Source organism: Peromyscus maniculatus, chromosome 1 (genome assembly GCF_049852395.1).
Source record: "Peromyscus maniculatus bairdii isolate BWxNUB_F1_BW_parent chromosome 1, HU_Pman_BW_mat_3.1, whole genome shotgun sequence".
Taxonomy (NCBI): domain Eukaryota; kingdom Metazoa; phylum Chordata; class Mammalia; order Rodentia; family Cricetidae; genus Peromyscus; species Peromyscus maniculatus.
In genome coordinates this window covers 159,602,154-159,621,458 of record NC_134852.1, presented here as the reverse complement: position 1 = coordinate 159,621,458, position 19,305 = coordinate 159,602,154, and the positions used below count along the sequence as shown (strand labels likewise).

General features: G+C 54.5%; 3 protein-coding genes across 11 annotated transcripts; all 3 read left to right on the top strand.

Moving 5' to 3' along the window:
* Positions 1–230: 230 nt before the first annotated feature.
* On the top strand, positions 231–3,647 carry Gpr137 (G protein-coupled receptor 137). Of its 6 annotated transcripts, XM_076558360.1 has the most exons (9): positions 238–653; positions 873–1,244; positions 1,325–1,374; positions 1,802–1,897; positions 1,988–2,213; positions 2,324–2,473; positions 2,589–2,717; positions 2,849–2,967; positions 3,183–3,647. In XM_076558360.1, the coding sequence occupies exons 2-9, from the start codon at positions 888–890 to the stop codon at positions 3,340–3,342; spliced, it is 1,287 nt and encodes a 428-aa protein (XP_076414475.1). In that variant the 5' UTR covers positions 238–653; positions 873–887; the 3' UTR covers positions 3,343–3,647. The 6 variants fall into 6 exon arrangements, with proteins under 6 accessions (XP_076414478.1, XP_076414496.1, XP_042115875.1 ...); XM_076558363.1 differs by having other exon boundaries at positions 231–1,244; positions 2,589–2,693; XM_076558375.1 differs by lacking the exon at positions 1,802–1,897 and having other exon boundaries at positions 232–653.
* Positions 3,648–7,104: 3,457 nt separating this feature from the next.
* Kcnk4 (potassium two pore domain channel subfamily K member 4) lies at positions 7,105–15,526 on the top strand. Of its 3 annotated transcripts, XM_015999157.3 has the most exons (7): positions 7,105–7,522; positions 8,994–9,259; positions 12,830–12,956; positions 13,084–13,244; positions 13,407–13,593; positions 13,998–14,134; positions 14,818–15,526. In XM_015999157.3, the coding sequence occupies exons 2-7, from the start codon at positions 9,071–9,073 to the stop codon at positions 15,208–15,210; spliced, it is 1,194 nt and encodes a 397-aa protein (XP_015854643.2). In that variant the 5' UTR covers positions 7,105–7,522; positions 8,994–9,070; the 3' UTR covers positions 15,211–15,526. The 3 variants fall into 3 exon arrangements, with proteins under 3 accessions (XP_015854643.2, XP_076414435.1, XP_076414429.1); XM_076558320.1 differs by lacking the exons at positions 7,105–7,522; positions 12,830–12,956 and having other exon boundaries at positions 9,152–9,259; XM_076558314.1 differs by lacking the exon at positions 7,105–7,522 and having other exon boundaries at positions 9,171–9,259; positions 9,633–13,244.
* Positions 15,527–15,736: 210 nt separating this feature from the next.
* Catsperz (catsper channel auxiliary subunit zeta) lies at positions 15,737–19,067 on the top strand. Of its 2 annotated transcripts, none has more exons than XM_042259919.2 (5): positions 15,737–15,887; positions 16,035–16,386; positions 17,855–17,934; positions 18,118–18,184; positions 18,844–19,067. In XM_042259919.2, the coding sequence occupies exons 1-5, from the start codon at positions 15,867–15,869 to the stop codon at positions 18,870–18,872; spliced, it is 549 nt and encodes a 182-aa protein (XP_042115853.1). In that variant the 5' UTR covers positions 15,737–15,866; the 3' UTR covers positions 18,873–19,067. The 2 variants fall into 2 exon arrangements, with proteins under 2 accessions (XP_042115853.1, XP_006980779.1); XM_006980717.4 differs by having other exon boundaries at positions 18,837–19,067.
* The last annotated feature ends 238 nt before the right edge of the window (positions 19,068–19,305 follow it).

Here is a 19,305-nt window from a genome sequence, read left to right as displayed (position 1 = left end):
CCCCCAAACATTAAAAGCTGGCATTTCAGGACACGAATAACCCGAGTGCTTGCTACATGCGGCCCTGTCTCCGCCTCTCGGCCGCCCGCAGCCATCCGTAACCCCGGACGCCCGCTGGCAGCGCATCTTGCGTCGATTCTCGAAGAGCTGCACGCCGGGCGCGGCGCACGGCCTCGGAGTCTCCATCGGCTGCTACGCAGTTTGCGTAGCGAACGGCCGCCCGCGCAGGCGCAGGAGTGGGGCGGAGCAGCGGGAGCCGGGGAGCTGGAGCCCCGTGTCCCGGCGACCGGATCCCGCTTCCCCAGCAGCGGCCTGAGGACCTGACATCGACTTCCTCTTATTCACCGGGGCTGAGGGTGGACGCAGTGGGGCAACAACGTCTGGAATCTTGAGGACAGAGGAAGAAGCCCCCCCCAATCCGGATTATTGGAGGGGAAAGAGCCACCAAGCGTGGGGAGGGGGAGAGCGGGGCGTTGGGCGCCCCCGCAGCGGCCGCTGTCCTAAGCTGACGGGCATCGGCCGGCTCTCCCCCTCCTGCCAGCCGGACACGAGCGACCAAGGCCAGGGACTTTCTGTACCACTGCATCCTCCCATCTTGGCTCTGGGGCTGACCCAGGGAGGGACACCCCCAACCCCCACTCCATTTGCCCTGGGTAGGAAAGAGTACCCTTACACACTCCAGAGTGAGGGGTTCAGGGCCCAGATTACCCGTGCCCACCCCCATCCCCCCGTCTCTTGAGGAGGAAAGGCCTGGCAACCCCAACTTCTGTCCTCCAGAGTCCCCAGCTCTCACCTCCTCCTGCAGTAACCACCCCTCCGTATTTATTTCCCTGGCTTCTGGCCAGCCCTCCATCTCTGTCTCCTGGTTTCAGGCCGCCCTCCTTGACATGGAGAGTAACCTGTCTGGCCTGGTGCCTGCAGCCGGGCTGGTACCTGCGCTGCCGCCTACAGTGACTCTGGGGCTGACCGCTGCCTACACTGCCCTGTACGCACTGCTCTTCCTCTCTGTCTATGCCCAGCTCTGGCTGGTGCTTCTGTACGGGCACAAGCGCCTCAGCTATCAGACGGTGTTCCTGGCGCTCTGTCTGCTCTGGGCAGCCTTGCGTACCACACTCTTCTCCTTCTACTTCCGAGATACTCCCCGGGCCAACCGCCTGGGGCCCTTGCCTTTCTGGCTTCTCTATTGCTGCCCTGTTTGCCTGCAGTTCTTCACACTGACGCTTATGAACCTCTACTTTGCCCAGGTAACCACGGGGACTGGTGTGGTGGGAGAAGGAGGGCAAACCCAAGGGTCCAGAGGAGTGATGGGTCTCTCTGCTCCCAGGTGGTGTTCAAGGCCAAGGCAAAGCGTCGGCCAGAGATGAGCCGAGGCTTGTAAGTACTGGAGAAGTTAATGGGTCAGTGGCAGGGCTGAGATGAGAAGAACCCCCAGAACATTTGTGATAGAGCTAGGAAAGACTAAAGTACCCGGTGCAGATAGCCCTGATGGTATCATCCACGGTGGAGAATGATAGAAAGAAGCTCCAACCCGTGGACTATATCAAGTATTGGTGCACTTCCAGTGACCTTGGCTGCCCCGCCCCTGCCCGTCCTTTGCACAGTGTCTTCCAGTTTATAAAGATATTTCACAAGCATCTTTTCACACCTCACCTGAGATACTATTCTTATTCTCATTTTAAGAGATGAAGAAACTGAGGCCCAGTTAGATAAAGCAACGTGTTCAAGGTCACACAGCTGGAGGAAGGCCCAGTCAGGGCTCAGATCCAGATGTCTGACCCCCTGTCTGATGCTCCTCCTACAGTGCCATAGCTTTCAATCACCTCACCTCTTTGAGCCTCAGTTCCCTCCTATGCAAAACTAGACGAGCAGAGTTTGGACTGGACCATCTTGAGTTCTGGTTGACCCTGGGGTCTTCGGAGGAGTCGGGGTGGTTGGCGAGGGCCAGGGAGGTCCGTGGTCGGGGGGCTGACTTTGCTGTGGGCTGCAGGCTGGCTGTCCGAGGGGCCTTCGTGGGCGCTTCCCTGCTCTTTCTGCTGGTGAACGTACTGTGTGCCGTGCTGTCCCGCCAGCGCCGGGCACAGCCCTGGGTTCTCCTGCTGGTCCGCGTCCTGGTGAGCGACTCCCTCTTCGTCATCTGCGCCCTCTCGCTTGCTGCCTGCCTCTGCCTCGTCGCCAGGCGAGCTCCTTCCACTAGCATCTACTTAGAGGCTAAGGTAGGGCCACCAGCCCTGATGTGGCAGCCTTGAGGGTCCTTGGACAGAGGTCCTTAGGATGTAGAGGAAGCCTCCTCCCCCTGAAGGTCCTCTATCGTCATCTCTACCAGGGGACCAGTGTGTGCCAGGCGGCTGCCATAGGGGCTGCCATGGTTCTGCTCTATGCCAGTCGGGCCTGTTACAACCTGGCAGCTCTGGCCTTGGCCCCTCGGAGCCGGCTAGATGCCTTCGACTACGACTGGTACAACGTATCTGACCAGGTAGGCATTGGCCGAGTTTGTCCCCTCTCTCGTATCTAGCCCCCGGCTGGCCGGGGCCCTGCGCCAGCACGGTCTGTGTGGTGGCAGACTGTTCTCAGCCTCTGCTTTCCCCCAGGCAGACCTGGTGAATGACCTAGGGAACAAAGGCTACCTGGTGTTTGGCCTCATCCTCTTCGTGTGGGAACTGCTGCCCACCACACTGCTGGTGGGCTTCTTCCGGGTACACCGGCCCCCGCAGGACCTGGTAGGGCCCCCAAGCCCCTCTAGGTCCAGTGGAGTGGGCTAGAGCCTGGGGATTCTAGCCTGGGGTCCTGAAACAGTTATGGGGGCAAAAATAAAAATCCATAGTAGCAGCTTCTCCCCCCACACCTACAGAGCACCAGCCGAATCCTCAACGGGCAGGTTTTTGACTCCCGTTCCTACTTCTTTGACCGGGCTGGGCACTGTGAGGATGAGGGCTGCTCCTGGGAGCACAGCCGGAGTGAGAGCACCAGGTAGGAGCCTCAACCCTGCCTGAGGGGTCTTGGGGTCCTGCCTGGCTCCATGAGGCAGTGGGGACCAAGAGCCAGGCTTGCCTTGTTCTGAGTGAAGCCCCCTCTGGGTTCCCAGGGCTAAAGGCGCCTGCCCCTGCCCCCCTCCCCCATCTCATGAGTGTGACCCTGGGCACTACCCGGGACTCCTGGGACTTACCTTGCTTCTCTGCCTGCAGCATGTCCGGCAGCCTGGGCTCTGGCAGCTGGTATGGTGCCATCGGACGTGAGCCAGGCTGGGGCGGGGCCAGCCAGACAAGGACCACTCCTCTGCTCTTCTCCCAGGTGCCAGGACCTGGCGGCCACCACCACAGCCTCTATTCCACGCCACAGACATGACCTCCTTTTACCCCCCTTAGAGCACCCAGGCCCCAGGCCCCCTTATCCCCGGCCCCTGTGCCAAGTACATCTGCCGCTTCTTGCCCAGGATGCCAGGGGACTGTGGCTGCTTCTCTCCTCTGGCCAGCTCCTTGCTGCTCCTATCGTAGTGAGCTTGTGCCATCCCCTTAAGATAAGGACCAGGCCCCCAGGCTGCCAGATGCCCACAGTGCCCTGGCATGACCTGCTGCCTCTGCTTCCACACTGGAGCCAGCTACCTCTCCTGTGCCTACCACTCAATAAACAGTCTGTGTCCTGTCCCTCCACCTGTCACTTGTCTGAGTTGTGTTCCTTCTTACCTGTTTGGCATCAGGCTGATCAAACACTGGCCCTTGACATGGGTTGCTAGGCTGGAAGGGAGCCATTCACTTTCTTCAAGGCTAGTGGGCATGGAGCGGTAGAGGAACGGTACAGGTCTCTCTCTGTTGGCCAAGGTGTCCTGGTTTAGAGCAGCCTTCTCTCTGTTGCCCAGCCTGGCCTGAAATTCTTTGCCTCGAGTGATTTTTTTCTGCCTTAGTCTCAGCTCAAATAGCTGAGACTAGAGGTTAGTGCACCTGTCCTGATTGAAAAATCACCTCCACAGGCTGGAGATGTGGCTCAGTTATTGAGTACTTTTAGGGATGTCCAGGGCTATGGGTTGAATCTCCCTCCATAGGAGGGGGCAGGGAGTCGAATCTTCATGAAACTTTCTACTGGCTGTGCAGAGAGCCATAACCCCTCTCCCAGACCACACAGCACTGTACTTATGTGGCTTTTAGGCTTCCTTTTAAAAAATTGTGTTACAGCCAGGCAGTGGTTGCACACGCCTTTAATCCCAGCACTCAGGAGGCAGAGGTAGATAGATCTCTGTGAGTTCGAGGCCAGCCTGGTCTACAAGAGTGAGTTTCTGGACAGCAGAGCCTATACAGAGAAACACTGTCTTGAAAAACAAACAAAACAAAACAAAACAAATTACATTACATTTGTTTATTGTGATATGTGTGGGTTCATAGTGAGGCAGTTCTCTCCTACCACGCGGGTCCTAGAGAGCGAACGCGGGCTGCCAGGCTTGGCAGCCAGTGCCCTTGGCCACCCAGCCATCTCACCAGCCCTCTGACTTTCTTGTTTTTTGAGATGGGTTCTTCTGTGTAGCCCTGGCTGTCCTGGAACTCCAGCTATAGACCAGGCTGGCCTTGAACTCACAGAGATTTCCCTGCCTCAGCCTCTCTAGTGCTGAGCGATTAAAGGGGTGTGCCACAGTGCCCAACTATCATTTTTAAATTAACATATCTGTGTGTCTGTGTGGACAAGCACTTGTCACAGCACACACATATGTAGAGGTCAGGTGACAACTTACTGGTTGGCTCACTCCTCTCACCATATGGATCAGGGGACAGAATTTATGTCATCAGGCTTGGTGGCAAAGACCTTTACCTGTTGCATCATCTCATTGACCCAATTTCAGCTTTTTGAGACAGAGACCTTGTAGGTAGCTGAAGATAACTTTGAACTCCTGACACTCCTACCTCTACCTGTCAACTGCTGGGATACAGGCGTGTACCATCATGTCTACCTAGCCTGTTTGGCATCTTTTTTTTTTCCCTAAGATTTGTTTTTAATGTGTGTATAGGTGTATCTGTACCTGTATGTGGTGCCCAAGGAAGCCAGAAGAGGGCATCAGATTCCCTGGAACTAGAGTTACAGCTATCAGTGCTGGAAACTCACGTTGGGCACCAGATATTGGTAAAATTATTAAGGCCACTCCACGTAGTTAAAAGGGAGGTTTATTTTGTGGGGTAACTTACAAGTGAAGGGATAGGTAACAGGGTCTGGGAAAGGTGTAGCGCAGTCTGGCGGTGTTCTCTGGAGAACTCTGCTCGGTCTACCTCCAGTGTCCAGGGTCCAGGAACCAAGAGGGCCAGTGCATTCGGATCTCAGGTCTTCAGCGTCCTCTCTCGGCCCTGCCTTGTAGGCGTGACAGTTACCGAAGCCTCAATGGGGGTTGGAATTTCCAGATCAAAGCTGGAATGGCTACCCACTACAGCTTTCAGAGGACCCCCAGCAAGTGCTTTTAACCATTAAGCCATCTCTACAGTCTTTTGGGCATCTTGTCTTCAAATGGACTAAGCTTTGTGCAGGCCTAGTTCCTTTAATACTCTCTCTCTCTCTCTTTTTTAAGATTTATTTATTTATTATGTATACAGTATTCTATCTGCATGTATGCCTGCACACCAGAAGAGGGCACCAGATCTCATTAGGTGGTTGTGAGCCACCATGTGGTTGCTGAGAACTGAACTCAGGACCTCTGGAAGAGCAGTCAGTGCTCTTAACCACTGAGCCATCTCTCCAGCCCCCCCCCCTTTTAATACTCTCTCTCTCTCTCTCTCTCTCTCTCTCTCTCAGCCCCCGCCCTTTAATACTCTCTCTCTCTCTTTTTTTTTTTTTTTTGATTTTTTGAGACAGGGTTTCTCTGTGTAGCTTTGCACCTTTCCTAGGACTCACTTGTTAGCCCAGGCTGGCCTCGAACTCACAGAGATCTGCCTGCCTCTGCCTCCCGAGTGCTGGGATTAAAGGCGTGGGCCACCACCGCCCGGCTAATACTCTCTTATTTTAATTGTGGGGTGTGTGTAGCATGGGTGTGCATACACAGACACACATACAGGTATGGGGTTCCAGGAATCAAACTTGGAATTTCAGGCTTGGTGGTAAGCAGCCTTATGCAGCACTGAGCAATCTCATTGACCTGAGGTCTCGTTTGTTTCTGTCACCACTTCTAATGTGGCCTTCAAGTGTCAAGAGGTGTTGCTGTGGCCCACCTCCATCTCCTCACGTGGGTATGGGTTCCCCTGATTGCCTGGTCACTTGCAGTCAGCTCCTGCCTCCTGCCCCCCAACAGTTTAGTCAGTGCCCTGCACTCCTGACATGACATCTTGGCAGCTCTGCCCTGAGGCTCAGGATTGCTTATCAGAGCCTGTGACTCCTGCCCAGAAACCTGGTGATTCCAGCTCCTCTGGGATCTCAGCCTAGCAATGAGTCTGCCTTGAAGCCCTTTCTTTGGGAGCATCCTGGAGCCAGGTCTGCAAGGTCTCCAGAGAGAACATCAGAGGCTCAGGACTTCAGCAGTAAGCTAGACAATCACTTTGGGTGGAAGCAAAATTGCTAACATTTATAGAGCACTTAATTGTGTGTGCCAGCCTTTGAGCATTTTATAAACACTGACCTCTTAAACGCTCCAATCAGCACCCGGAGAAAATTATTTTACTGTAAGTGGGGACAGGAAGACTCTAGAGAGTTTGATAACCTGCCCTGGCCCCCTCCCATCTGGGGTGGTCACCTTAAACTCTAGGCTTAAAACTACTGACCATCGCCGCTGGGCCTGGTATGGTGGCGTGTACCTTTAATCCCAGCACTCAGAAGTCATAGACAGGCAGATCTCTGAGTTTGAAGCCACACTAGTCTACAAAGTGAGTTCCAGGACAAAGAGAAACCCCGATTCCAAAAAGCAAAACAACAATAAAAAGTATGGACCACAAGCCCATAGGATCTCCAAATGCTGCAGGAGAGACTGGGGAGATCAGTAAAGAAATGGATATGAACGTGAACAGGGAACAGGGAAGAGCAGAGACCGCATAGGACCCAGTCTTAGCTCTTCAGAAAATGCTAGCACTCTACTCTGCCTGCTAGGATTGGCAGGCAGCTGCTGGCCCCTCTCCGGGGGTGGGGGAGTTACTCCAAGACCTGGAGGATCAGAGCTGGGGATGCAGCCAGATCAGGAGATGCTCCATCAGTGACTTCGCAGAGCTGGGACCCAGCCCATACAGCTGGTTAAATCCAGGTGGCCTCAAAGAGATCTCCCCGCCCCCCACCCCCACATACCCCTTTCTCCCTGAGGGCCTCTCCCTCATAAGTGCTGAGCCCAAGGGCCTGACTATCCCCATGGGCGGAGAAAGAGGGCTCTTCCCAGTCCAGTAATAGACCTAGAAGATTCCAGGAGATGAGTGCGACGGCTGTCCTGAGCCCCGGGCCAACTGATGTCCAGGTTAGGGCAGCGCTGGGGCTCCGATACCAGCCTGGAAGGTTGGACTCCGCGTCGACCGCTCTCTAGCTCTTCTGCTGCTCACTGGCCAGGACAAGCCAGGATTGGGGAGCCCAGAGGGTGCAGGTAAAGGGCTGAGTGCAAGGCGAGTGACAGCGAGAGCCGGTGGCGAGGGTGCGGCACGTAGGAGACTAGGAGACGTAGCTGTGGTAGGGTTAAGCGCCCGGGGAGGGGGGTTTTGAGGGTGGAAAGGAGGGGGTGGTGTCCCAGCCTGAAGGCCGACCGCTCGGTCCCCGGCTGCCACCACTTCCGTGACCCAGCCCGTACCCGCGCGAGGCGGCGCGGGAGACCTGGCTGCAGCCAAAGCCGCAGCCGCAGAGGGGCAGACAGTAAGTGGGGAGCAGGCGCGGGGACGTGGGCTGAATATCGGGCCGGGAGCTGGGAGGCGACCGGCAGAGCGGGACACCCACCTCCCGCGCGTGAATGCCCTCCTCGAGTGGTGTGACGGTGCGTCCCGTCTCGGGTCACGCTCGGAGGCGTCGGCGTAAGGACGCGGGGGGAGGTGGTGGGAGCAAGTGGCTGCCGTGCGGTGTCACACGGATCTGGTGTGTGTGTGTGTGTGTGTGTGTGTGTGTGTGTGTGTGCGTGCCCGTGCGCGTGGACATCTAAGGTGGTTCGGCACCGCGGGCACGCCCATGGTGGTCAGTTGCGCCGGGGTCTGCTGGAATGTGGTGCAGTGCTATGCCTGCAGCCTGGGCAGCTTGCGGCTAGAGCCGAGGGGTGGAGTGCGGGATCGCGGATCTTTGTGGCACGTGTGGCGGACAGCATATATATATAAAATATATATATGCGTGTCTGTGTGTGCGCGCGCGTGTGTGTGCTCGCGCGCGCGCCTGCCATCTCCCGCTGCTCCCTAGGTGACAGCTGTCCCGTGGGCTGCTGTATCCATGCTGCCCTTCCCACCCCGTGCCTCCCTTCTTTCGGGAACCTGGTGCCTACCCTTCCTGTACCTGGCTCTGGGCCTTGCCTCTACCCTGCAGCCAGATCTGCCTCTGGGTTCCTCGAAAGCCCAGCGGGCGGGTGGGGACCCTGGAGGATCCCTGCCCCGCTGATCCCTGCTAGCCTGGACTCGGGAAAGGCAGGAAGGGACAGATGCATCTGAGGAGGCTGCCACAGCCGCATTGGGAGAGTCAAGTATGGACCTGCTATTCCTGTCTCCTGTTTTGCGGGCTCCAGCCTTTCCTCCTGCTTTGCCTTGGAAAGCCCTGGTCTTCCCTTGGTCTTCTCCAAGGCTCCCTATGGCTCACAACTCCCCACATTTCTCACTTACCCTGCCTCTTCCGAGGCTGTCTCCTTCTTCCTCCTACTCTCCTGATGGTTAGGCCCCGGAGGTAAGAGGGAGGCTGGAGGTGGCGGTCTAGGTGTTAGTACCTGGAACTAGATGTCTAACCAGAGGATGCTGGGGGGCGGGGGGGGGGTGTTATATCCATGGACAATAAGGCTAGGGGTTCCAAAACCTTGGGGAGTCTAAGATAGAAAAGGAGGATGTGGGTGTCAGATCTCTCCTTGACCCCATAATCCTTGGTTTGGCCTGCAGTGACTACTGCTCCCCAGGAGCTCCCCGCTCCTCCTTCCCAGGCAGGAAGCGGAGCCGGACCTGCCTCTGGAAGGGCCATGCGCAGCACCACACTCCTGGCCCTGCTGGCACTGGTGCTGCTTTACTTGGTATCTGGGGCTCTAGTGTTCCAGGCTCTAGAGCAGCCTCATGAGCAGCAGGTTCAGAAGAAGCTGGAGGATGGCCGAGACAAGTTTCTGAAGGACTATCCTTGTGTGAGCCAAGAGAACCTGACGAAATTCATCAAGGTGGGTCGGCAGAACTGGTCAGCAGTGGGGTCCTGCTCAGGGGTGGGGGGAGGCTGCCTCCAGACATGCATGAGGGCTGGGTGCATCTGGGGGTGTTTACAAAATGCTGGCCATGCTGTTGTTGCTACCTGTGTGTGCTGGCATAAGGCTTCCTGGAACGCCTCCTTCCCTGTGTGATGCTGATAGAAGGAAGGGAAAACGGACAAATAAATGAATGGAATGAATAAGTGGCTGGAGCACATGCTACATTTGTCCAGGTCTAACATCATTAGGTCACCAGACCAAATCTTAGATGTTCAGTCACTTGGGACTTTCAGCTAAACAGCTGAATTTAAATATAACCCTGGTAATGATTTTTGTTTTTTTGAGACAGGGGCTTGCTATGTGGCCCTGACTGGCCGGGCACTCACTGTGCCACACAAACTGACCTTGAACTCAGGACTGTCTTGTCTTGCCTCAGCCTCCAGAGCACTGGGATTACAAGCCGGAACAACCATACCCGGCCCCCCCGCAGAGTTTTTACTTGCTAATGTTGGCTGCTCCTCCCACACAAGCTCCTATGTATGTTTTTAGTTCAGATGCTTTAGAGAAACCCAAAGATCCGGCGAACACCTCCCGCTGCGCCCCCAAAGTTTGCACATAAACAAGTACAGGTGACTTTAGAGGGCTTCTTCTGCTCCTCCCACTGTGGATGCCAGTTCAGGAGTCCCTCCTCCCTCATGCTCAGCAGCCAAGCAAGTGGGAGGGGGGGGTGGTGGTGTCAGGCTTTTCCAAGCTACTGTAGATCAGTCTCCATCCAGTCATGAAGGGAAGCTGTGGGCTTCAGCCTTCATGGGTCCAGATTGTGAGTTCCTGTGTCGCTCCCTTTGATTTCTCAGTCACCGCTCTGGAAAGCTCTGGCTTAACCTTGATAAATTAGTTTTTCTCACTTGGCAGAAGAGTACCCCTCATTCCCTGACTGTTCTTTGTGGAGGGTCTGCCTGTAAACCTCAGAGTTCCAACTGATTCCTAAGGTGGCAGGATCCAGTGCCAAGATACGGGCAGAGTGATGCTCTCTCCCACTTCCAGAAATCAGGACAAGCTCTGCTCAGAAGTGCCTGGGTGGAGAGTGTGCCTGGCCAGACCACAGGGCAGAGGGAGGGAGGGAGTGTGACCTATTTATCTTCACAATGGAATTGCTTTATTCTGGGATGAGGAAGAAGAAAGGGAGAGACCGGGAGCCTACAGGGTGGGTGGCTGTTGCTCTGCTTCTCTTAACAACAGCAGCCACTCCCTGAATGAGTGAGTCCTGCAGCAACGATACGCCTGTGTGTGCTGGGGGTGGGTAGAGGCACAAATATTGGGGTGAAGCAGATGGGGCTTCTCAGTGCTGTCACATCTAAGGCACAGATCCAGGGACAGACTGTAGGAAGCCGTGGAAAGGGAGATTCCTTCCTTCTTCACTAAGCACCCACTGGTTGCTGGGCCTTGGGTTGTGTGCTGGGAATGAAGCAGAATGCAGAGGCTTTAGGGGGAGCTGGCAGTGGGAAAGTACCAAGTGAGAGGGACAGGATTCTGAGTGTGGGGCCAAACAAGCCCCAGGCAGAGGAACAGCATGGCAATAGAGCGGAAGCTGACAAGCTCAGAGTGTAGCAGAAACTGGAGAGAGCAGACGCCTGGTCATTTGAAACAAAAGTCAGAACACACTGGATGATGAAGGATTTGGGGATGTGAGGGAAGGTTGCCAAATAAATAAAACATAAATCACTGGGGCTGGGGAGATGGCTCAGCAGTTTGGAGTACTTGCTGCTCTTGTAGGGGACCTGGGTTTGGCTCTCAGCACCCCAACAGTGGCTCATAACCATCTGTAACTCTAGATCCAGAGAATCTGACACCCTTTTCTGGCCTCTGTGGGCACCAGGCATGTACATGACATACATACATACATACATATACACAATAAAATAAACATATAAAATAAATCTTAGAAAAACTTAAATCACTTTTAACCAGACATTTCACCTCTTTATTCAAAGACCATTATTACAGAAAATGGAATCACCTCAGAGAATCTGGGGAGAAGGCTGCTGTTTTTTGGGGTGCTAAATCACAATCTCAAGAGAGAAGTCTGAGGAAAGGTGGAGACCAGGTTAGAAAAAGTGCTGTGCCAGGCTGAGGCAGGAGGACTGCTGTGAGTTCCAGGTTAGCCTGGGCTACTGAGTAAGAAAGACTCCCAAAACAAAAGCAAACAACCCTCCAATAAGAGCGAGTGGGGATGTGTGGCTCAGCTGATAGATTGATAGGTACTAGCCTAGCATGCTGCAGGCTTGGGTATCTCTCCAGCACTACCAAAACTGGATAGGGTAGCTCACACCTGTAATGTCAGCACTTAGTAGAGGCAAGAGGATCGGGAGTTCAAAGCCATCCTTGACTACTTAGTGAGTTTGAGGTTAGCCTAGGCTATATGAGACTTTTTTTTTTTCAAAATAATAACTAAAAACTAAATAAATGCTAAGCTAAGGAGTCTGGACTCTCCTCCGGACAAATCAGAGCCTTGAGGGTTTGCAGCAGTTACTCCAGGGAGGATGAACTTGGAGTAGGTCTTGCTAATGGGGGCTGCCATGGAGATGAGACAGACTGTAAACTTCTCTGTGGATTCTGTCCTTGCTTAGTATGGGGAAGGGCCCTTCTTCCTCTCATCTTCTGGGTGCTCTGACATTCCAGCACCCAGGGCAAGCTCTTTCCAGACACAGATCGTTCCCCTGGGGAATCTGCAGGTAGGCAAGAAAAGCATGGCCCTGGCACTTCACTCATTCAGTCACGCTTATGGAGCACTCCATATGAAATACTGGGTTTGGCTTGGATGTTACGAGGTGGCGTGTGCACACAAGCACACACATATAAACCTTCTAAAAGTGGCCACAACATTTGATGGCATGTGAAGGTCTCACCTTTTAATACATTGTTTAGAGTCCAGGTACTCAGACTCACTTTCCACTGCAGCAGTGGGGGGTGGGGTGGGGGGTGGAGTCTCACACTCATAGGAGCAGGAACTCACAGGACATCATGACTGTGTGGGAAATTACCCAACAAATACCCAGTGTTTACTCTGCATGCCAGATCTATGATGTTGGTGCTCTGACAGTCACCCCATGTGATAGAGGAGGAATCTGAGGAACCATGAGTTAACTTGCCCAAGGCTGCCAAGATTGGAACCCAGCACCAGTGCTCCCGACTGTAAAGTTGGGAATCTATCATGCAAAGTCAGTTATGGTGGTTTTATGTTTCTCATTCTATCACTTGGGGGGCTGAGGCAGGAGGGATCAATAGTTCCAGACACACGGCACGTTTCAGGGTAGCTTGGGATACATAGTGAAATGCTGTCTCAAAAAACCAGACCAACCAACCACAAAAAGATAGCTAGGTAGAGAGAGTCAGAGAGACATTGTCAAAAACTAAAACCAAAGAGCAGGGAAGGGAAGAGAGGTAGATACACAGCCAGTGAGCTGTGTAAGGAATGGGGAGGGCTGGAGCTGGAGGGCCCAGCTGGAGGGAAGGTCTGAGGTTCCTCCTTGTGCGCCTTGTCCGCAGCTCGTGGCTGAAACCCTGGGAGGGGGTGCAAACCCAGACACCAGTTGGACCAATAGCAGCAACCACTCATCAGCTTGGAACCTGGGCAGCGCCTTCTTTTTCTCGGGCACCATCATCACTACCATCGGTGGGGGAGGAGATGGGGCATGTGGAGGGAGGCAAGGGGCAAGGAGTTTCCCTATGGGGGAAGGTGCAGGGAGCGGCAGTGGGTGCCAGATCGCGCCTACATTTCCTGCACTGCCCCCTCTATCCAGGCTATGGCAATACAGCCTTACAGACAGACGCCGGGCGTCTCTTTTGTATCTTCTATGCACTGGTGGGGATCCCGCTGTTCGGGATGCTGCTGGCGGGGGTCGGGGACCGGCTGGGCTCCTCTCTGCGCCGGGGCATCGGTCACATCGAAGCAATCTTCTTGGTGAGCTGCACTGTGCCCCTCATAGGGTACTCTTCCCTAGGTCCCTGGCATGTGAGTGTGCACTCCTAGGGAGCCTCGCAGTAAGCCAGGATGGAGGTCGGGAGGGGTGGGGAGAATGGAATTGGATATCTCCATGGCCCTATCTCTCGCCCCTCCCCGCAGAAGTGGCACGTGCCACCCGGGCTGGTGAGAATGCTGTCCGCGGTGCTCTTTCTGCTGATTGGCTGCCTGCTCTTTGTCCTAACTCCTACCTTCGTGTTCTCCTATATGGAGAGCTGGAGCAAGCTGGAAGCCATCTACTTTGTCATAGTGACACTCACCACCGTGGGCTTTGGCGATTATGTGCCCGGTGAGGCTAACTTTGCCCAGCGCTTTCCCCAACTACTTTATCCCTGCACTCTGCCTATGAACTACTGTGGGGTATTTGCCCCAGCTCCCACACCCATCATGGAACGCACTATGGTGCTTCCAGCAGGCAGCACCCAATGCCCACTTACATCTTGTCGGCCTGAGTCCCGTGCATGCTCCTACATATATTAAGTTCACCCCCTCTTGCATGCTCTTACTATACACAATTGCAATTCGTGCACACTCATCTTGCATACATCTAACACTCTAACACATCCTTTTTTTTTTTTTTCTGGGGAGGGCACTCTCTCATCAAGGTGCAGAAACCGGCCCTGAACCAGAGAGGCTCACACATTTGCCTCCTGACCCCATCAACTTACTTGTCTCTCCCTGTGATTTATCTAGGCACTGACCCCGGGCAGAACTCAGCCTACCAACCTCTGGCGTGGTTCTGGATCTTGTTTGGCCTAGCCTACTTCGCCTCGGTGCTCACCACCATCGGCAACTGGTTGCGGGCGGTGTCTCGCCGCACTCGGGCAGAGGTACGCTTCCCAGGGTCTGTTCTTTGCCGCGCATGCGCCATGCATGTCACTTGTCTCTTGTACCCTTAGCCGCTGGTTGATCAGCCAGACTCCCCTCCAAAATGTAGGTTCCTCCGAAATTGAGTCTCGGAGCGTGCGCTACCGGGAACAATGGAGTAAATTCAGGTTTGTCAGGGACTCGACCACCTCGGCCTCCATGGATAGATAGGGTCGCTAGGGTTAGTAAATAAAAACTCGGAGGCGAGGTGGAACGCATCTATAAATCCCATACTTGGTAAGCAAAGCAGAGTCAGGAGGATTGCTGCGAGTTCAGACCTGCCTGGGCTATAGAATGAGACTCTTTTAAAAACAACAAAACTAGAAAGGCCAGTTACGTGTGAGTTTCAGATGAACAACAAATAAGATTTTAGAACATGCCCCAAATACTGTATGAGTCATACTGATATTAAATTTTGCGACTTATCTGAAACCTGAATTTTGCTAGCCGACTACAGAGAGACAGCTAAGGCTGAAACAAAACTGGGGCTTTCTAGAAAGGGTCCTGGAGAAGGAGTGCTTCGATCCAATGCAGGAATAGTGTGTCTGCGGGGGTCAGGCTGAGGCTCGAGAGCCAGGCGAAAAGGTGGGTGCGATTGGTAAAGGGGCAGTTCCCAGAATCGGCGGACACCGTTTCCTCTCTGCAGATGGGTGGCCTCACGGCGCAGGCTGCTAGCTGGACCGGCACAGTGACAGCACGGGTGACGCAGAGAGCCGGGCCCAGCGCCCCGCCACCAGAGAAGGAGCAACCGATCCTGCCCTCTTCCCTGCCAGCACCACCTGGTGCTGCTGAGCCAGCCTGCAGGCCGGGATCCCCTGTGCCCCCAAAGAAGGCCGAGACACCTTCCCCGCCCACGGCCTCGGCTCTGGATTACCCCAGTGAGAACCTGGCCTTCATCGATGAGTCCTCAGACACGCAGAGTGAACGTGGCTGCTCCCTGCCTCGAGCGCCTCGGGGTCGCCGCCGTCCCAATCCCTCCAAGAAGCCCTCGAGACCCCGGGGTCCTGCGCGTCTCCGAGACAAAGCTGTGCCTGTGTAGGGGCAGGATCCCTGGCCCGGGACCCCCGCCAGGGGCTTCGTTCCTGCTGATGCCCAGGCATGTTTGGCTTATTTGACCAAAGAGTCCTCTTTTGTTCAATGCGATTGTAACCCTGGGAGGTGTTCAAGGGTTGCCAAATGGCACCGCTCTTCCCAGGCTGGTTCCTCACACCCAACCATTTCCAAATTCCACCATCCAAAGCTTTCTGACTCGCTGTCCTGGCCCGGCTTGTCCCTCACACCTCACGACTGTGCCTCAAAACCTGCATCAATAAACAAAAAGTCTGCACCACCGAGTGCGTGCTCCTGGGACCCGAGTGGGTGTGCGAGTGCTTTTCTCGCGCTGCGGCGGGGCTATATCCAGCCCACTGGGAACCCACGCTGATCAAGTTGTGGCCCTTTCGGCTGAGCTTGGGTATTCAGACTCTTGTCCATGCCTGGAGGAGACCCGAACTCAGAACTGGCCTGGGCACCGCCAACCTTGGCATTGATATTGGGGGTGGGAGCAATTTAGTCTTGAATGACAACTGCAGCTTGAAGTCTCCTCCTGCGAGACCATTATCGCCATCCGGGAGGAGACTCTGCCCCTCCCCCTTCCTGGAGCGTGACCCCCTTCTCGACTGAGTCCTGTGGCGACTGGTCCGTTGGTGCGGAACGATGGAGGAAAACGTTTCCCAAGTAAGAAGTCTGCCTGGGCCCTCCGAGCCCTGACACTTGCAGCCTGGGCGCTTGGTCCATGGAGTCCCCACTCCAGCCCATTCTTCCTGCCCTCTCTAGCTCCCCGAGTCCCTTGGCTTCCTTTGTGTGTGTGTGTGTGACCCGCAGGCTGTGACCAAACACGAACACCGTCGCCGCAGTTCCGCCAGGTCGAGCCTGTACGGAGATGTTCGTGATCTATGGAGCACGGCCACCATGTCCACAGCCAACGCGTCGTTGGCCGACGTCTGCGAGGACTTCGACGAGGAAGGCAGAGATGTAGAGAAGTCTCGCAGGTACAGCCACACCATTTCCTTGAAGGAAAGTCTCCACCTCGAGCCAGAGGAGATCCAGCAGCAAGCGCGTTTAGAGCTAGAGCTGCGCCGTGGCAGTACCTTGGAGCGCGATCTCGTGGTAGATGAGGAGGAGCACGACGAATCTGTGACCTCCTTTGAACAGAGTGGCCTCGCCGAGGCGATAGGTGTGTACAGGGGTGGGGCTAGCCAGGGTCTCAGTTTCCCTTCCTGCGAAATGGGGGTAAGCCCATAGGATCCCAAGTTTACAAGATTACCTGGGGGGGGGGGTTGCGGGGGTGGTGGTGAGGGCAGCAAATCTTTCACGCTTTACCGCAAACATACATTCTTGGAGCGCCCCCTACCGGGCAGGCGTCCTACTACTCAGAATCGGGAAATGCAGAAGAGAGGCGCAGGCAGTCAGCACAAGCGAAGCCCTGGTGGGTTTCCTGTATAATGTGGTGCTGGGTGTCAACCGAGGGCATCGCGCATACTAGGAAAGTTCTCTTCTACTGAACTACATTCCGAGCCCTCCCTCACCTGTGGGTTTAATGAGTTCATTCCCTGGCTGGGATCTCACTGTTTTGCAGTCTCCCCCCCCCCCTTTTTTTTTAAAGTCAACAGTTACTTTATTTTATTTTATTTTTTGGTTTTTCGAGACAGGGCTTCTCTGTGTAGCTTTGCACCTTTTCTGGAACTCGCTCTGTAGACCAGGCTGGCCTCGAACTCACAGAGATCCGCCTGGCTCTGCCTCCCGAGTGCTGGGATTAAAGGCGTGCACTACCACTGCCCGGCAGTTACTTTATTTTTATTTTGTTTTTCTTTTTGGAATGAGAGTCTCACTATGTAGCCCAGGATGACCTTGGATTCCCGGTGTCTTCCTGAGTGTTGGGATTTACACACATGCACCACCATGTCCAACTTGGTTAAAAACAAAAATTAAATATATTCACAGTATGCCAAGCACTGTTGAGACTTGGGTGTGTCCACCCTCTGTCCCTCCCATTTCCAACTTCTTCAGGGAATTAGCACTGATAACAAAGCCAGGTGTGGAAGTGTACACCCCTGATCCCAGTATTCAGAAGGCAGAGGCGGGTGGATAGCTGTGAGTTCCAAGACAGCCTGGTCTAGATATTGAGTTCCAGGACAGCTAAGTCCACACAATGAGACCCTGTCTAAACAAAAAGCTTGATACCAATATAGCAATTGACACATACTGAACACTTGTTATATGTCCGGCATAGAACTTCTGGTACTGTTCCCTCTACATATCACAACTGCCATCAGAGGCCATTCTGGGCCTGGGAGTGTAGCTTACTGGTAGAGTTCTATCTAGCTTATACAAGGTCCTGGGTTCTAGTCACAACAACACACTCACAGAGGATGCACTATTCTCATAAAAGACAATTCCTATAACTCCATTTACAGGTGACAAATCCAAGACTCTGTGTCTCACACAGTGGGACAGTCGTTCTGGGTCCCAGTTGGGTGGGATTCTAAAACCTAGGGCTGGATATCCCATACAGTCTTCAGTGAAGGTAGTATGTGGAACTAACCTCTGAACCCCACATCCACCATGTGCCTACACATACATGCTTTGCTCCAGAGCAGACCCAGGAGCCTGAAGTGGACTGATTTCGCTTTGCGTTTCTCTAGGAAAGTCTACTTCGGAATTGTCAGTCAGTCCGTCAAAGCGAACACCGCATCAAGCCTACTGGACCGAGCAGCAGAACAGGGTTGGAGGGGCCTGGGGAGACTGCTGCGGGCGGGCGGGCGGGCAGTGGGTAGGAGGAGGGCAGGCTGAGGCCTGCAGGTAGGCTGGGGCAGATTTCAGGAAGGTGGGGCGGGCAGGCTGGGGAGGTCACGTGGGGAGCCCTTCAGCTCCACACAGAACCGGGGTCTTCTTGTTGCCTTTCCAGCTGCCCCTGCCCCTGATGGAACTCATGGAGAATGAAGTTCTGGATATTCTCAGCAAAGCCCTCAATAGTGAGCACCCCCACCCCAACTTCCACAAAAGATCCTGGTGGCTTTGGCAGGGCTTGGGGTTTCGGGAGTGGAGTTTCAGGATGTGTTGTATATCTTGTCAGATCCCCTTAGCACTCACAAATATTCCAAGGGCTCCCCCAAAATTAAAAGTCTAGGGACTAGGCACAGGCAGGCTCAATGGAGTGACTCAGAGGACTTAAAACCACTTGTCCAGTGGGATGACAGACTGCCTTTGTGTAGCTTTGCTTCACTCCCAGGTGAGGGAACAGTGACACATCTGGATTATTTGGGTAAAGTTATTGGGTATTGGGTTGTTTGGCTAACCTTCTGTTCACGAGGTATGAACATCCAGAGGGGGAAAAAGGGCCGGATGACTAGTTAGAGTGGGTGGCCCAGGAGGAGGCTGTACAGCTGCCGGCGCTCACAGCCCTGGCTCAGGCTTGCAGCATCTTCAGCCTCCTTCACCTCCATTCTTCACCGTAACACATCGTAACCTTGGTGATCCAAAACCCCCAAACTAACACAGATCCAAATCCAGCATTAACTGCCACCTCGAGTCATCTGTGGTTCCTCGAATCACACCGGTGGTGCCTTCTGGGGGAAAGCTTTGCCATGGCTCACGGCCCTGCCCTCAGCTCTGCCCTCTTCGTAGCATATAGGTCCACGATTGGCAGGGGCCACTTCATGACTAAAGAGCTGCAGGGATACATCGAGGGGCTCAAGAAGCGCCGGAACAAGAGGCTGAACTTGATGCCTCAGTGAACCTCCAGCTCAAGCGGCCGACCAGACGGCAGCCCCGTGCCCTGTCCCGTTCCCTGGACCCAAGCTCGACCCCATCTGCATGGAATTTGAGCCCTAGAGAAATTAAAGAGTCTATGCATGGTTCCCGAGTCAGTGCGTGGCTGCTTGCGTGAGGCGGACGCACGTGGCCCCGCCTTTCCCCGTGACCTTCATTCGGTCACCGCAGTGACCTTGAGTTTTCTCCGCCCGAGTCTCACCAGTACCACCTTCCAGGAACTCACAAACCAGGAATACTTGCATGTTTTAGGTCTGCTGCTCCTACCCGAGGGTCCGCAGGTGTGCTGGTCTACCAAGTCAGTGTCAAGTGTCCCATCAACATT